General features: G+C 34.5%; 1 protein-coding gene across 6 annotated transcripts in view; it reads left to right on the top strand.

Annotated features, from left to right (window-relative positions):
- Positions 1 to 17,700, top strand: part of UCHL5 (ubiquitin C-terminal hydrolase L5) — a 50,881-nt gene that overhangs the window by 16,330 nt on the left and 16,851 nt on the right. For all 6 annotated transcript variants that reach the window (XM_082427548.1, XM_082427547.1, XM_082427543.1 and 3 more), the window contains 4 exons: positions 8,006 to 8,131; positions 8,214 to 8,275; positions 8,348 to 8,478; positions 9,869 to 9,932. In XM_082427548.1, coding sequence (XP_082283674.1) covers positions 8,214 to 8,275; positions 8,348 to 8,478; positions 9,869 to 9,932 — 257 coding nt within the window. In that variant the 5' untranslated portion in view covers positions 8,006 to 8,131. The remainder of the gene's footprint in view (positions 1 to 8,005; positions 8,132 to 8,213; positions 8,276 to 8,347; positions 8,479 to 9,868; positions 9,933 to 17,700) is intronic.

Genomic DNA, 17,700 nt, shown 5'->3' on the forward strand with positions numbered 1-17,700 from the left:
GGCTCTTTTGTTTTGCTCCTTTGTGTGTGCTTTCTATTCCAGAGGTTACTTCGTGGTCTGAGATGATGGTTGGAGTTTCAGCCGTTCTGTCTCAGTTCCACATTCAAGACAGGGGAAGCGGACAGCACGCTCCTCTCTTTTTGCAGACATTTTCTAGAACTTGCTCACGTTGCATGCTTTCTTCTCTCTGTCCAGAGCTCAGTCACATGGCTGTACTCAGCAGCAGAGGGGGAAGCTGTCCTCATTCCAGGTGGACATGGACCCAGATAAAATTTGGGTCCTCTGTTCATCTGGAAGAGGGAGAAGGTGGGTATTAGAGAATAACTCTCCACTTCCTGCCAAGATGTGGACAGAGGCAGAGCATGCTTGAGCCTTTTGTCTGTATCCTAAGAGCAGTAGAAGGTTATTGAGGTGTTTTAAGAAGGGTGACATGATCAGATTTTCATTTAGAAGAGAGCACTTTGGCTACAGTGTGGGGAATGCATCTGAGGAGAAGGGAGTGGTGTAGGATATGAGACTGCATATCAGTTAGGAGGCTTTTGTAGAAGTCCATGCAAAAGCAGGTAAAAGACTGTTAGTGGTGATAGATGTGAACAGATTTGATTAATACTCAGGTGGTAAAGTAATTACCACCTTTAGTATGTAATGATTAGATGTGATGAAGGAAGAGGACAGATCAATCAGTGATGTTGAGTGTGTTTTTCTCTTTTCCTTTTTAAAAAACTGATCTTCAGGTACACAGCATGGAATTATGATAATTCTTGACTGATGACACACGCTCATGTCCTCCTTTTATTTATTTGTTTACTTATGTGGCGACTAAGTAATGTAGTAAGCACCTAAGAACCCACCGCCTAGATAAACGTCATCTAACTATCATTTCCTTCTGTCCCACCCATTGTCCCACATAGCTCTCATCCTCCCTTCCTTCATCCAAGTAACCTACATGTGAAATTCTGTATATCGTTTCCTTGCTTTCCACTTTCTGTATTTTTTCTAATCCTAAAAGGGCTGTGTGTATATAAAATTTTAACTTGATAAAAAGTATCATGCTCCTTGTAGTTTTGGGAGACTTACTTTTTTGACTTAATATTTTAAGATTTATCCACGAGTTGTTTATCATAATAGTTAACTTATTTTGCATGCTGTACAATAGTAATTGCACGAATGTGCATAAAGAGTAAGTAATTGTTTACTCTTTGTAGATTGGCATTTGAGTTTTCATTTGCATTACTGTAAACTGTATACATTTTTGTACGTCTCCTGTTGTACTTGTGCAAATTTCTCCTGGTACATATCTAGAAGTACAACAGTGCTTCTGATAGGTAAATGTAACTTTAGGAGGAAATATCAAAGTGCTTTTGGAAGTAGATACTCCAGTTTACACCCCTACTAGCAATATCTGAGTTACTGTGTAGCCACATACTCCAATATGTGGTATTGTCAGGCCTTTTTTTAAAAAAAATAGATTTATTTATGTATTTATTTATTTTTGGCTGCATTGGGTCTCCGTTGTTGGGTCTTCGTTGCTGCGTGTGGGCTTTCTCTAGTTGTGGCGAGCGGGGGCTACTCTTCATTGCGGTGGCCTCTCTTGTTTCGGAGCATGGGCTCTAGGCACGTGGGCTTCAGTAGTTGTGGCTTGCAGGCTCAGTAGTTGTGGTTTGCGGGTTCTAGAGCACAGGCTCAGTAGTTGTGGCGCATGGGCTTAGTTGCTCTGCGGCATGTGGGATCTTCCCAGACCAGGGCTCAAACCCATGTCCCCTGCATTGGCAGGCAGATTCTCAACCATTGCGCCAGAGGCCTTTTTGATTTTTGCCAGCCAGCTCATTCTAAAATGGTACTTCATTTTGGTCTTGGTTTACATCTCCCTGGGCACTAATCATGTTGAAAGGGTGTTGATGTACTTAGTGGCCATATGTGTTTCTTTTGTGAAATTCTTAAATTATTTTTCTGTAGGACTAGTTGTACTTTTTGATTTGTAGGCGTTGTTTATATCTTCATGATACTGCTTCTCCAAGTTGGCACCTTATTGTTTTACCTTTTCTGGGTGTCTTTTGATGAATAGAATTTTGTGTTTTATTTATTTATTTATTTTTATAAATTTATTTATTTTATTTATTTATTATTTTTGGCTGTGTTGGATCTTCATTGCTGTGCGCTGGCTTTCTCTAGTTGCGGTGAGCGGGGGCTACTCTTTGTTGCAGTGCGCAGGCTTCTCGTTGCAGTGGCTTCTCTTGTTGTGGAGCACGGGCTCTAGGTGCGCGGGCTTCAGTAGTTGTGGCTTGTGGGCTCTAGAGCGCAGACTCAGTAGTTGTGGTGCACGGGCTTAGTTGCTCCATAGCATGTGGGATCTTCCCAGACCAGGGCTCGAACCCGTGTCCCCTGCATTGGCAGGAGGATTCTTAACCACTGCGCCACCACGGAAGCCCGAATTTTGTATTTTAGAGCCAATGCTTTTTTGTATCTTGTTGAAGAAATTGTTATCTATCTGAATTTGTAAAAGATATTTACCTATGCATTTAAATTTTAATTTTTGATATCTATGTCCATAATTCATTGGGAGTTGGATTTTTGGTATATTATATGAGGCAGGGGTTCAATTTCATCTTTTTCCATGTGGATCACCCTTTTTTTCTAACCTCATTTATTGAACATCCATTATTTTCCCTATTTATCGGACATGCCACCTCTGTTGTATACCATAGTTCCGTGTGTGTGTGTGTGTGTGTGTGTGTGTGTGTGTGTTTTCTGGACTCTACTGATCAATTTGTTTGTCTCTCTGCCAATACCATACTGTCTTAATTCCTTTCACTTCTTCGTAAGTTCTTATATCTAATAGGTCATATCTCTTCTCCCTCCTCTTTTTCAGAAATAGCCTTGCTATTCTTGACCCTATGTTCTTCATATAAATTTCAATGTCATCTTATCAAATTGTATGAAAAATTCTGTTGGAATTTTGACTGGAATAGCATTAAATATATGTATCAATTTGGGGAGAATTTATATCTTCATGATACTAAGTCATGAAGTAGTATGTATCTCTATTTAGATCTGCTTTTATTTATCTATTTATTTTTAGATGCTTTTATTATCTTTATTATGTTGCATAATTTTCTCTATAGAGGTTTTACATCTTTTATTAGATTTATCTTAATTCCTTGATCTCTTTGTTATAATTATAAATCATCTTTTCTTCAGTTACATTTTCTAGGTGTTTGTTGCTGGTACAAAAAAATGTAATTCATTCTTGTGTCTTAATATTATATTTAGCCATTTTGCTAACCTCTGTTATCTCTGTTATTTGTTGGTTTTGGGGGGGTTCTATCTAAATTATGCGTCAAACAAAGCAGTTTCATCTCCTCATTTTGAATCCTTATGTCTCTGATTTATTTTTCTTATCTTACTGACTGGTTAAGACCTCCAGTAAAATCATTGTGGTTTTAAAGGGAATGCTTTTACCATTTCCCATTTCAGATTTTTTTTTCTTAATGTTCAGGTAAGGACATTCTTTTAATAATTTAGCAAGTGTCCTTATTATGGAAGGATTAAGTTTTTTCAAATGCTTTTCTGCATCTATTGAGATGATCATGTTTATTTTCCCTCTTAATAGGTTAATATGGTTAGTTATGTTTATGAATTTTTCTAATATTAAATCATTCTTCCATATCTGAGATAAGCCCAGTTGATCATTCTTCCATATCTGAGGTAAGCCCATATTCTCTTTTTATGCACTGTTGAATTTAGTGCAGTAATATTTGTTTAGAATTTTTACATCTATATTTATGAATGAAATGGCCTTAATTTTCCTTTCTTGTAATGGCTTTGACTAGTTTTAGTATTAGGGTTGTGCTGGCTTCATGAATTGAGTTGGAATTTCCTCTTTTTCTTATTGTCCTGAAGAATTTGGACAGTTTAGACCATCTAAAATTTAGAAGGTCTGTTTCTTCAAATTTTGTTAGAATTGGCCTATAAAACCATCTGTGCCTGGTATTTTCTTTATGAGTATATTTTAAACTACCACTTCAATTTAATAGTTAAAAGACTTATTTGGGCTACTTATTTTTTCTTGACTTAGTTCTGGTAAGATTTTTTTTTAATTTCTGCATTTTAGCTTAAATTTACAAAATTGTTTTATATGGTTATTATTACTATCCCCTTATTCTTTTTAATCGGATTTTATTTTTAGTTATATTCCTGACTCCTAGAATTCTGACTCGCCTATTTGGGTGGTCCTGCTCCATTAATCTGTTGCCCTTTATTATTTCATACTAGCATTAGAGGAGCAGCCCAGTGGATCTTGTTTGTTTTTAGCCACCTTCAGTCTCTCCTGTAAATTGTCTTAAACTGAACCTTTCTGAATCACTGTATTTACTGTTATTTCCTATTAAAAATCTCTTACTCCTAGCGTGAACTCCTAATTGCTTAAAGGCACTGATTTACTAGGTAACCAATGACCCCATGCTCTGATTACAAGCATACTAATACATACCAATATGCTCATTGTCTCTTGAACATCTCGTCTTAATTTGTTCCTTGTTCGTCCCCTTCACGTTTCATAGAATGAATTTCCTTCTCTGTTCTCTAGGTACTACCGGGCTTTCAGAGCTCTATTAAAATTTCACATTCATAGAAAAACCTTCTCTGATACTTCAGTCCAAGATGATTTCTTCCTTCATTATTTTGGTTTTCTGTTCATCTCTTTTACATGTGTATTAATCCTTATGGAAGGATTAAGTTTTTTCAAATGCTTTTCTGCATGTATTGAGATGCAGAAAATTTTAATTTTAATTTAAAATTAAATTGATATCTATGTCCATAATTCATTGGGAGTTGGATTTTGGTATATTATATGAGGACATTTATTTTTTATGTATATTTTAAAGTATTATGTTCCCTTTAGGAACCTAGTTTTATCCTCAACCTTTTTTCCCCTTGATTAGTAATGAATATTAAAAAATTTATTAATTTATCCTATAGCTATGACTCAGTGAAGATTTATAATTTATAATGCAGTACTTCAAGCAATTTTAGTAGTATTCCTCTAGGCATCTGCAATGTTCTTTTGTATAAACCGTGACAAGAAGTTAGTCTCTAGACCGTGGGTTACTAAGTCAGATGGCTGCAGGATCAGGTTGGCAGCATGAATGTGTGAACTGGGTTTTGTGTAAGAGCTAGGGAGTGGAAGAGCCTAGATGAACTAAAGAATATATGTCCTCTTAAAGGAATTCAAACCAAATTCTTAAGGTTCTGGGGCAGTCCTACTTGTGACCTCCTGCTCTAGCCTTCCTTCTATTCTTAAACTCTACTACTTTATTTAAAAATGTGTTAAAAGCCAAGGTATATAGTAGAACGTTCAGGATAAGTTAAAGATTTAAGAAGTTGGGGACTATATATATATTTATACTGCAATAATTTTTTGTGAAGAAAGATGAAGTTAAAATTCTCCCCAATGCATGTATATAAGGTGATTTTTAAGTGTTTCACGAGGACAAGGACCACATGTCTCTTGTTCACTGTGTGTTCAGCATTTATCACAATGTCTAGCACACAGTGAGTGCTCAGTAATAAATATTTGAACGAATGAATGGCTGTGCACTTTTTAGTGTCTTAAATTTTTTGTTTTTTGGTAATTCTGTGCAGTATTCCCCCCTTACCTACTGTTTTACTTTCCATGGTTTCAGTCAACTCTGGCTGAAATATTAAATGGAAAATTCCAGAAATAAACCATAAGTTTTAAATTGTGTGCCATTCTGAATAGTGTGATGAAATCTCATTCTGTTCCTTCACTGTCCCACGTGGGATGCATCCCTTTGTCCCTCATGTGTGCTACCAGCCTGTTAGTATAGGAAAAATCATGATATATATAGGGGTTGGTACTATCCATGTTTGAGGCATCCATTGGGGGTCTTGGAAGATATCCCCCAAGGATAAGGGGACCACTGTGCTATTTATAACATAACCACTTGGTGGCACTTAACTCATTTAAAAACCTGAAGAGGTATGTTTACACTGAGGCACACCGTAATGACTGTTCTTCACACATATGCAAAATGAGCTGTAATAAATCGTGGACAGTGTAAATCCTTACTAACACCGGAAGAGAAGTATCAGTAACCACGAGATTTTTTTCTTTTTTTCCTTAAAAAAAAAAACAGGTTTACTGAAATAAAATTGGTATACAAAAAACTGCACATGTTTAGTGTGTACAATTTGATGAGTTTGAAAAAAAAAATTCCTAAAGTGATAGGTTACAGATTTGAAGTCCTTAGATCATAGGAATGTTTGATAGTATTCTCTGCCATAGCCTCAGCATCTAGCCTAGCATTAGGTACATATTATATCTTTAATGTGTCATCATTTTGAAAGGATGTGTGAATGAGTATAAATTTTAACTTCTGCTAACTTCGCTTCTACCAACCCATCTCCAGATAATTTTGGCCCAAGATAAGGGAGCACTAAGTCCTGTTTTAGTTAACAACCTTTATGATGTCTCCTTTAATCATTAAAAATTTTCATCCAAGTTTACTAAAGAACTGTGACTCGTATCAGAATACATATTAAAAGAAATCAGCAGCAATGTTAATTGGATTCTAGATCTCCTGTTACTTTTCCTTAATCGTCAATCATAAGATAGTTTTGAGTACAAAATACTGTAAGAGGAATTACAAGAATGTGGTGGTATCACTTTGAGAATTGGGAGTAAGACAGTGTTCTCTAATGGAGAAAGCAGCCTTATCAAGGAATTCCTCAAGCATACTGCAGTCAAAAATGTAAGAACTGGTGGGTACTCACAAGACTTCAAAAGTCTGGCAAAAAAAAGTACAGGAGTATAAGAGTTAATGAGGGAAGATAATGGAAAAATTTTCTTTTGAAATCAGGCAAGATAGAAATAATTTACCAAATTGTAAGATCATAAGTGAATTAGCATTTTTGGAAAATGGTATTTAATTATAATATTGTAATGAAATATAGCAGTAGGACTAAACTGTATTTTAAAAAATCATTTATCAAGTTTAATTTAACTCTACAGTTAACCTTGCTGGTGTTGGAAGTGATCATCTGAGGCTCTTTCCACCTCTGTGGTCTCAGCCCTGTGTAGGTGCTGTAGGGAGGGTGGCAGAAGCCCTTGTCCATAAGTAGGTTATAATCTTGTTGGAGAGACCACATACGTGTACAGAGCCAGCCTCATGTTGTGGCTAAGTACACCAAATTCTAGAACCAGATCACCTGCCTCTTGCTTAGCTCTGGGCCCTTTGGGCAAGCTACTTAACCGCTTTGAGCCTCAGCTTCCACAAATGTAAAATGAGGATAATAATATTACTCCTTCTTCATAGGCTGTTGATTGACAGGATTAAAGAATTAATACATGTGAAGTGCCTAGAAAATTACCCACACATAGTAAGTGCTATCTAAATGTTCTCTCCTCTCACTAGAATGTAAGGTCCACATAACTTGTTAAATAAACAGTTAATAGCTAGATGACAGTGCTGTAAAGATTGAATTGAAAAATATGTAGACAGTATATACACGTTTTTAGGAATTCAAATGAGGGAAGAAAGTAATACGAGTTGTTGGATAAGTTCTCTAAGAGCCACATCGGTGAGTTGGAGCTTGCGTTGGATACTGAAATATGGGTTGAATATTTATAGGTAGAAGTGAGCATAGGAGGAAGTGAATAAGAGGGAAGGACAAGCTCTTTTGGTTTAATTAGATATATGTTTTAGACCAGGAAAGATTGGTTTTGTTACCCTAACTGGATTGGTTTTCACTGATATTATGAGTTCATTTATTCGATTTCCTAGAATCTTCAGCTCCAGAATTGCAGTAAATTCCTGAAAATAGATTAGATTGGAAATTGATCATGTTTATTATGTTTATGCTAAGACTGTATGAAATAAAATTTGGAAACTAGTAATTTTTTTCATATTTTGGGGGTCATCGTCACCAGTTAAAAGCTGTTTTTTTTTTAACAAATCGATAATATTTTTGCTTTCATATTTTATAGGTAATTAATAATGCTTGTGCTACTCAAGCCATAGTAAGTGTGTTATTGAACTGTACCCATCAAGATGTCCATTTAGGAGACACATTATCAGAGTTTAAAGAATTTTCACAAAGCTTTGATGCAGCTGTGAGTACAGTCGTATTATTCTTAAAATGCCCTGTTTGTGGTGGTTCTTATTTTAATAGGCTATTCTTAAAACTTATTTCAGATGAAAGGTTTGGCACTGAGTAATTCGGATGTGATTCGACAAGTACACAACAGTTTCGCCAGGTAAAGATACTTCATGTGAAATAAATACTGTCTCTGTTTGTTTGTCTCTCACTGTTTTTTTCTTCACTGTAGACAGCAAATGTTTGAGTTTGATGCAAAGACATCAGCAAAAGAAGAAGATGCTTTTCACTTTGTCAGTTATGTTCCTGTTAATGGAAGACTGTATGAATTAGATGGATTAAGAGAAGGACCGATTGATTTAGGTAATGTGGTTACTATTCCTGGTATTTCACTTTTGATAAGGACAAAAAGATTGGGTGTTCACCTTTGATTTAGCCCTAGTCCTACTTAAGTTTAGAAAGGGGAGGTGACTGTGAGGTGTGATGCCATGCAGGCTTTAAGCTCTTCAGTACTTTATGAAATTAAGTAACAGGTAGTTAGGACATGTTGCCTACTGTAGTTGCATTGGGACCTTTAGTTTTTTTCCTAGAAGAAAAGTTTTTTCAACCCATAGATTACATAATTTATTTTTAATTTTTCAGTTTACTTTTAAAAACTACTTTTTTCTATGTAACTAGTGCATTAATGTGCTGTCCTTTGTGCCAAAGGCTGTATTTGTCCTGATCCCACCCCATCTCCTACCTTGAGCTAATGATAAATGGTTATTGAGGTTGAGGTGGTTCTGATCTAGTAATGAACTAATAGACCCACAAAAGAATTTTAACTCCTTATTTTTACCTCATTAAGTTTTCTTTTTCTTTTTTTTTAAATTAGGTTTAAGTGCAGTGTAACCTGTTTTACTGGAATCTACTGTTATCTGCTGTCCATAAAACTTTATACTTTCAGATTAAAAAAAAATTAACACTTCCATTTTGCTTGTTCTTATTGACCATGCCCATGTCTAGAACTAATACTTCATCTAATGCAGATTTACATGTTTAAAAATATTTATTTTTCTATGTTTCTTAAAGTAAATTAATAGAATGTTCTTTTAATTCTGTAGAAGCTGATTTTCTCTGGTTTGGGGGTTGATCTGATCGCTGCATTTTTTTCTCTTGGCTTCTGTCTGGTCAGCCATTCTCTATTCATTAGATCCATCAGATATAAAGGAAGTAAAATATAAAACAGAACAGCCAGTTTTGCTATACAGCTGGTGGCTATACTAAAATTTAGGTAAAAAAGAGGATTAAAAAACTGGGTAAAATTGGTTTTGCATTGTGTGTGGATTTCATTTTTTTTTCCTGTAGTTATGATGGTGGGGAGTCAGAAAAGGATTGAATCCTTATTTTATCACTAGTATGTGAGCTGGTTTTTCTTAGCCCTCTGTCTCATCATCTGTAAAATGGGGGTAGTTATCCTTATATCACAGAGTCGAGAGTTTTAATGAAATAATTCCCTAGTTCATTATTTTCTCAAACATTTGTTTAGCACCGCTAAGTGACGCAACAATGTGGAAATGCAAATTATGATAATACTCTTTCCCCTTACCATTACTAAGAAAGTAAGAGTTGGAGCTTAACGTAGTTATGCTAAAAGGTTTTTTACTATCCTGAATTTGTCGAAATATTAATAAAAAGATATTTTGGACCAAACTTTTGAAATAATATTAATGTTGATTTTATTTGCCATAAATGCTTTTACATTTCTTCCTAGGTGCATGCAATCAAGATGATTGGATCAGCGCAGTGAGGCCAGTCATAGAAAAAAGGATACAAAAGTAAATGCTCAGCTAATCTCATTGGCATAACTAATGTTCTCGTTTTTAAACCTTTATTTTATCGTTGTTTTAGCAATACTTATTGAACATCTACTTTTGATTGGATTAATGTGTTCAGGAAATCTATTCGGAAAATCTCTAAATTCTACATCGTAGTAAGTCACCTTGTCTTTATAGAAGTTAAACATGCACATTTCCATTAAGTTAGATATTTTGTACAGTTATTTTGTAGAGTTTTGTTTTTAGGAGTATCTGTCTTTTTTATTAAATTAAACTTTTTATTTCGAGATAATTATATATTCACATTAAGTTATAAAAATAATACAGAGAGCTCCTGTGTACCCTTTACCCTGCAGGAGTAGTGTCTTGTAAAACTATGGTACAATGTCACAGCCAGCTATTGATGTTAATATAGTCAAGGTACAGAATAATTCCATCACCACAGTGGTTCTTCATTTTGCCCTTTTATAGCTACAGCCACTGCCCCCAACCCCACCCTCCCGCATCCTTAATCCCTAGTTCTATAATTTTTGTTATTTAAAGAATGTTATATAAATGGAATCATACAATATGTAATCTTTTTGGATTGGCTTTTTTCACTCAGCATAATTCTCCGGAGATTCATCCAGGTTGTTAAGTATATCGATAGTGCATTCTTTTCTATAGATGGGTAGTAGTCTATGGTATAGATATTCCATTTTTTTGCCCATTCACCCATTGAAGGACATCTGGATTGTTTCCTGTTTTTAGCTGTTATGAATAAAGCTGCAGTAAACATTTGTGTACAGATTTTTGTGTGTATATAAGTTTTCATTTCTCTGGGATAAATACCTAGTTGTATGGTAAATACATGTTTAATTTTTTAAGAAATTGACAAACTCTTCCAGAGTAGCTGTACTATTTTATTTTACATTTCCACCAGCAGTGTAGTATGAGTGATCCAGTTTCTCCACATGCTAGCTAGCATTTTGTCAAAATTTTTTGTCTTAGCCATTTTGATAGGTGGGTAGTAATATTTCATTGTGGTTTTAATCTGCATTTCCCTAGTGACTAACGTTGAAAATCATGCCTTTTGTTTATTTTGTAATTGGATTGTTATTTTGACTCTTGAGCCTTGAAGTTCTTTACATACTCTAGCTATCACTAGTCCTTTGTCAGACATGTTGTCTGAATATATTCTCTCCCAGTCTATAGCCCATCCTCTCCTCCTCCCAACATGGTTTTTCACAGAGCAAAAGCTCTTAATTCCAGTGAAGTCCAATTTGTCAGTCTTTCCCACTGTGAATTGTATTTTTGTTGTCCAATCTAAGAATTCTTTGCCTAGCCCTAGATCCCAAAGATTTTCTCCTTTTTTTCTAAAAGGTTTATATAACATTTTACATATGTTTATGATCTATTTTGAGTTAATTTTTGTGTGGTGTGAAGTTAAGTCAAGGTTCATTTTTTTTCCTCTATTTGTCCAATTGGTCTAGCACCATTTGTTAAAAAGGCTATCCTTCCTCCTCTGAACTGCTGCTGCACCCTTGTAAAAAAAATCCAGTGGGGCATATTTGTGTGGGTCTATTTCTGGTTCACTGTTCTGTTCCATTGATCTATTTGTCTGCTGTCTGCAAGTACTACAGAGTCTTGATGACTGTAGCTATATTGTAAGTCTTGAAATCAGGTAGACAAATGCCCCCAACTTTATTCTTTTTCTTCAGAATTGTTTTAGCTGTTATAGATACTCTGAATTTCTTCAGAATTGTTTTAGCTGTTATAGATACTCTGCCCTCCATGTAAATTTTAGTATAATCTTGTATCTACAAAAATTCTTGTTGAGATTTTGATAGGAATTGTGTCAAACATCAATTTTAAGAGAATTGGCATTTTTACTATATTGATTTTTCCAGTCCATGAACATGGTATGTCTATCCATTTACTTGGATCTTCTTTAATTTCTTTCATCAGCATTTTGTAGTTTTCCACATGCTAGTTCCATACGTATTTTGTCAGATTTATACCCAAGCACTTCATATTCTTTTGAGTGATTACAAATGATACTATATTTTCATTTTTGTTCCATGTGATCATTGTTAGTGTGTAGAAATAAAGTTGATTTTTTTCTTTCTTTGTCTTGTATCCTTCAACCTTGCTAAGCTCACCCACCAGCTTTAGAAGTTTTGTGAATTCCTTGACATTTCCTACATATTGATAGATGATCATGTCATTTGCAAATAGGCACAGTTTTGAATTTGGCTATTTCTAATTTAAGTTTTATCAGTTTTTCCCTTACATATTCTGCAGGTGTCTTGTTTGTTGCATAAACATTTATGATCACTATTTCTTCTTAGTGGATTGACCTTTTTATCATTATGCAATATTTCTCTCTAGTAATTTTCTTTGCTCTGAAGTTTACTTTATCTCACAGTAATATAGCCACTTCTGCTTTGTTTTGATTCGTATATGCATGATATATTTTTTCCATCCTTTTACTTTCAACCTACCTATGTCATTATATTTGAAGTGAATTTCATATAGACAGCATATATTGAATCATATCTTTTAGTCCACTCTGCCATTTTCTGTCTTACTTGGTAGATTGAGACCATTTACATTGAATGTAATGGATTTATAAAATTACGTATAAAATGAAATGTATATTTAATATGTAATTATTAATGTCTTATGGTTTAAATCTGCCATTTAAATTTTTTCTCTTTGTTCTGTTTTTTTGTTTGGTTCTCTGTTTTCCTTTTCCTGCTTTTCTGTGAGTTACTCAGACATCTATAGTGGTTTTGAGTTTATTTCTTTGTATGGCTTTTCTAATGGTTTCTCTAACTTATCCCAATCTACTGGTGTTAACATTTTACCAGTTTGAGTGAAGTGTAGAAGTCTTACCTTCCTTTATGTACTTTTACTGTCCACCGTTATATTTGTCTTAAATAATTCCTCTACATACATTTAGGACTCCATCAGACAGTATTATAATTTTTGTTTTAACCATGAAGCTTAATTTAAAAAACTTAAGAGAAGGAAAATGTATTTACCCATATTTTTACTTTTTCCATTATTCTTTCTTCTTCATGTTCCAGAACTAAATTCTTTTATCATTTCCTGTCTGTTTAGAAAACTTCATTTAGCCATTCCTTTAGGGTAGTTCTGCTGTCAACAGAGTCCTAGTTTTTCTTCATTTAAGAATATCTTGATTTCCCTTTTATTTCTGAAGGTTATTTTCACTGTGTATAGAATTCCGGGTTGATAGTCTTTTCTTTTAGCACCTGAAAATTGTTATGTCGCTCCCTTCTGGCCTCCATGGTTTCTACTGGTAAATCCACTGTTGTGCAAACAGGTTTTGCCCTATAGATATGGTGGTGTTTCTCCTGTTGTTGGTCTCAAATTTTTTTTTTTTGGTTTGTTTTTAGTTTTCATATATTTGAGTATGATGTGTCTTGGTATGGATTTCTGTGCATTTATTCTGTTTGGATTTTGCTTAGCTACTTGAATCTGTGCGTTTATGTCTTGTCAAATATGGGAAGTTTTTAGCCATTATAACTTGGAGAACTTTTTCAATCTCACCCTCTTTCTCACCTCTTCCAGGACTCCAATGACACAAATGTCTCCTGCTTTAGTCCCACAGGTCCCTGGGGCTCTCTTTATTTTTCTTAGTCTGTTTTCTTTGTTCAGTTGGGTAATTTCTGTTGTTCTACTTTTCAGTTCACTGATTCTTTCCTCTGTCTCCTCCATTCTGCTGTTGAACTCACCCATTGAGCATTTTTATCGTTTTATATTTCAGGTGTAAAATTTCCATTTGTTTCTTCTTTATATCTTCTGTTTCTTTGCTGAGACTTTCTATTTTTTGTTTCCAGGGTGTTTATAATTGTTCATTGGATCATTTTTATGATGGCTGTTTTAAAGTCTCTGTCAGTTAATTCGGACATCTATCATTGCTCTGTCTGTTGAATGTCTCTCATTCAAATTGAGCTTTTCATGATTTTTAATAGGACAAGTGATTATTGATTGAAACCTGGGCGTTTTCAGTACTATATTATAAGACTCTGAATCTTATTTAAAACTTCTCTTTTAGCTGGTTTTTATGGGCACTGTTCTGGCAGGGTAAATCAGGGATGCCACCCCATTACTGCCGGGTGGAAGTAGAAGTCCAGGTTCCCCACTCTGTCTTCATTGACACCTGAGGTGGGAAGGGGTTCCTTGTTACTGCTGGGCAGGAGGTGGGAGTTCTGGTCCCCAGTATGGCTTCCCCTGATACTACCCTGGCCGGGAGGAGTAGCAGTGCCTTGTGACTGCTTTCTATATGGCTCCACTGATACCAAATTTGGGAGGTGGGCTTCTTTACTCCTGGATGGTAGTGACTTCACATTTGGCTTCCCACTTAGTTTCCTCTGACACTGCAAATAGATGTCATTACTGTTTGCAGGGATGAAAGTCCTAGCTCCCTACACAGCCTTTTCTGACACCACCCCAGGTGCCTGTTACAGCCTGGTGGGGGTGGAAGTCCAGGCTCCCTACCCAGCCTTTGCTGGCCGGTAGGGTTTGGGCCAGTTTTTTCAGTTGTTTGGGTATGGTAGAGTGGTTATTGTCTCAAAGTTTTCTGTCTCATGAGGTTGCCCCTTTCCTGTTTGGATAGAAAGAGCAGACTATTGTTGGTGCTTTTTTGTCTGTGCCTGTTGGCATTTCTCAATTGATGGCTTCTTTAACTCCAAGGCCAGGACATATGCAGCAGAATGATAAGCCAGAGACTTCACCACTGTCATTCTTGGGTCCTGGTTCCCTAGCATGTCTGCCTTCTCTTCACTTTTCAGAATTTTAATTTTTTTCATTTTTTAAAAAATATATGTCTCGATTTTTTAGTTTGATATTTTTTACTGGGAGGAATAGGGAAATCGAAGTCCCATAAGTAGAGTTTTAAAAACAGCATTTTTACATAGTTCAAAGTGCTATAGTTATACTGGGCCATATTCTTTCCAGTGAATAGAACTATTTATGAGAACCTCTTGCAGGTGAACTAATGCAAAAACAGGCTTACATTTTCTACATGTTTTCATCTGGTTAAGTGCCATTTACAAAATGTTATGGATAATCTTTCCAATGTCAATCCTTACCATAAACAAGCTTATACTATAAGATGTTTCATTGGTTTCAGAGTAGTGAAAATAAAACAGTATTCAGAAATTTTACAAGAGATTATTTATAACATATTACATAAATATATATTTATATATGATAAAAGTACAAGTGAAATGTAAAACATATATTAGTTAAGAATAGAAACAAAATCATGATTTGGAAAAAATTATATAATAAGGAATATAGTTAATACCATCAAGATGCCAGTAAAATTAATTCAACAAATGTGAGGTCTTAGTTTAATTATTTTTTCTAATTGAGATAAAAGGTAATTGATAGTTACCATATTTTTTGTGAAAGTATGAGAACTGATGAAAACGTTATTTCAAACGTCTAGGAGGTACTAAAACATTTAATAATATATTTGTGATTGATGAAATTTAGCTGATTTTTTCCTTTCATATATGAAAGCTTATTTATCTGTCTATAGACAAAAGTATTAATAAATAAATTTATATTGAAGTATAGTTGACTTCCAATACTGTATTAGTTTCAGGTGTACAACATATTTTTATAGATTATGCATCATACAAAGTTATAACAATATTATTGACTATATTCCTTGTGCTAAATGTTACATCCCTGTTTATTTATTTTATAAATGGTAGTTTATACCTCTTAATCCCCTTCACCTATTTCACCTACCCTGCCAATTCCCCACTCAACTACTACTTTGTTCTCTATATCTGAATTTGTTTGAGTTTGTTTCTGTTTGGTTGTATTTGTTTTGTTTTTTATAGTGAAATCATATAATATTTGTTTTTCTCTGTCTTACTTATTTCACTTAGCATAATACCCTCTAGGTTCATCCATGTTGTTGCAGATGGCAAGATTTCCTTCTTTTATATGGCTAAGTAATATTCCATTGTGTGTGTGTATAAAACATCTTTTTTATCCATTCATCAGTCAATGGACACTTAGGTTGCTTTCATATCTTGGCTATTGTAAATAACGCTGCTATAAACATTGGGGTACATACATCTTTTCAAATCTGTGTTTTTGTTTTCTTTGGAAAAATACCAGAAGTGAAATTGCTGGATTGTGAACTCTTTATATATTTTGGATATTAACCTGTTATCAGATATATCATTTGCAAATATCTTCTCCCATTCAGTAGGCAGCCTTTTCATTTTGTTGGTGCTTTCCTTTGCTGTGCAAAAGCTTTTTAGTTTGATGTAGTCCATTTGTTTATTTTTTATTTTGTTTCCCTTGCTCGAGGGGACAGATCCAAAAATTATTGCTAAGACCAATGTGAAAGAGCTACTGCCTATGTTTCTTCTAGGAGTTTTATGGTTTCAGGTCTAACATTTAAGTCTGTAATCCATTTTGAGTTTATTTTTGTATATGGTGTGAGAAAATGGTTTAGTTTCATTCTTTTACATGTAGCTGTCCAGTTTTTCCAACAACACTTATTGAAGAGACTTTTTCCCCATTGTATATTCTTGCCTCCTTTGTTGTAGATTAATTGACTGTGTGTTTTGTGGGTTTATTTCTGGACTCTGTTCTGTTCCACTGATCTATATGTGTGTTTTTGTGCCAGTACCATACTGTTTTGATTACTTTGGCTTTATAGTATAGTTTGAAGTCAGGGAGCATGATACCTTCAGCTTTTTCTTTCCCAAGATTGCTTTAGCTATTTGGGGTCTTTTGTGGTTTCATACAAATTTTAGGAATATTTGTTCTAGTTCTGTGAAAATAGGGATTATTGAATCTATAGGTTGCTTTGGGTGGTATGGACATTTTAACAGTATTAATTCTTCCAATCCATGAGCGTGGTGTATCTTTCGATTTGTGTTGTCTTCAGTTTCTTTCATCAATATCTTACAGTTTTCAGAGTACAGGTCTTTCATCTCCTTGTTTAACTTTATTCCTAGTTATTTTATTCTTTTTGATGCAGTTGTAAATGGAATTGTTTTCTTGATTTCTCTTTCTGATAGTTCATTATTAGTGTACAGAAATGCAACAGATTTCTGTATTTTGATTTTGTATGCTATAACTTCAGTGAATTCACTTATTCTAATAGTTTTTTGGTAGAATTTTTAGGATTTTTTTGTATTTAATATCATGTCATCCGCAAATAGTTTTACTTTTTCCCTTCCAATTTGGATGCCTTTTATTTCTTTTATTTTTTTTGTATGATTGCTGTGGCTAGGACTTCTAATACTATATTGAATAAAAGTGGTGAGAGTGGTCATCCTTGTCTTCTTACTGATCTTAGAGGAAAAGCTTTTAGCTTTTCACTGTTGAGTATGATGTTAGCTGTGGGTTTGGCTTAAATGACCCTTATTATGTTGAGATTGTTCTGTCTATGCCAAGTTTGTTAAGAGTTTTTATCATGAATGGATGTTGAATTTTGTCAAATACTTTTTCTGCCTCTATTAAGATGATCATGTGATTTCTGTCCATTGTTTTGTTGACATAGTTATAACGTTGATTGATTTGTGTATACTGAACCATCTTTGCATCCCTGGAATAAATCCCACTTGATCATTATGTGCAATCCTTTTAATGTATTGTTGAATTCTGTTTGCTAATATTTTATTGGGGATTTTTTGCATCTGTGTTCATCAGGGATATTGGTCTGTAATTTTCTTTTTCTGTAGTGTCTTTGGTTTTTGTATCAGGGAAATGCTGGACTCATAGA

The sequence above is a fragment of the Balaenoptera physalus genome (genome assembly GCF_965194825.1).
Source record: "Balaenoptera physalus genome assembly, chromosome: 1".
Lineage (NCBI taxonomy): Eukaryota > Metazoa > Chordata > Mammalia > Artiodactyla > Balaenopteridae > Balaenoptera > Balaenoptera physalus.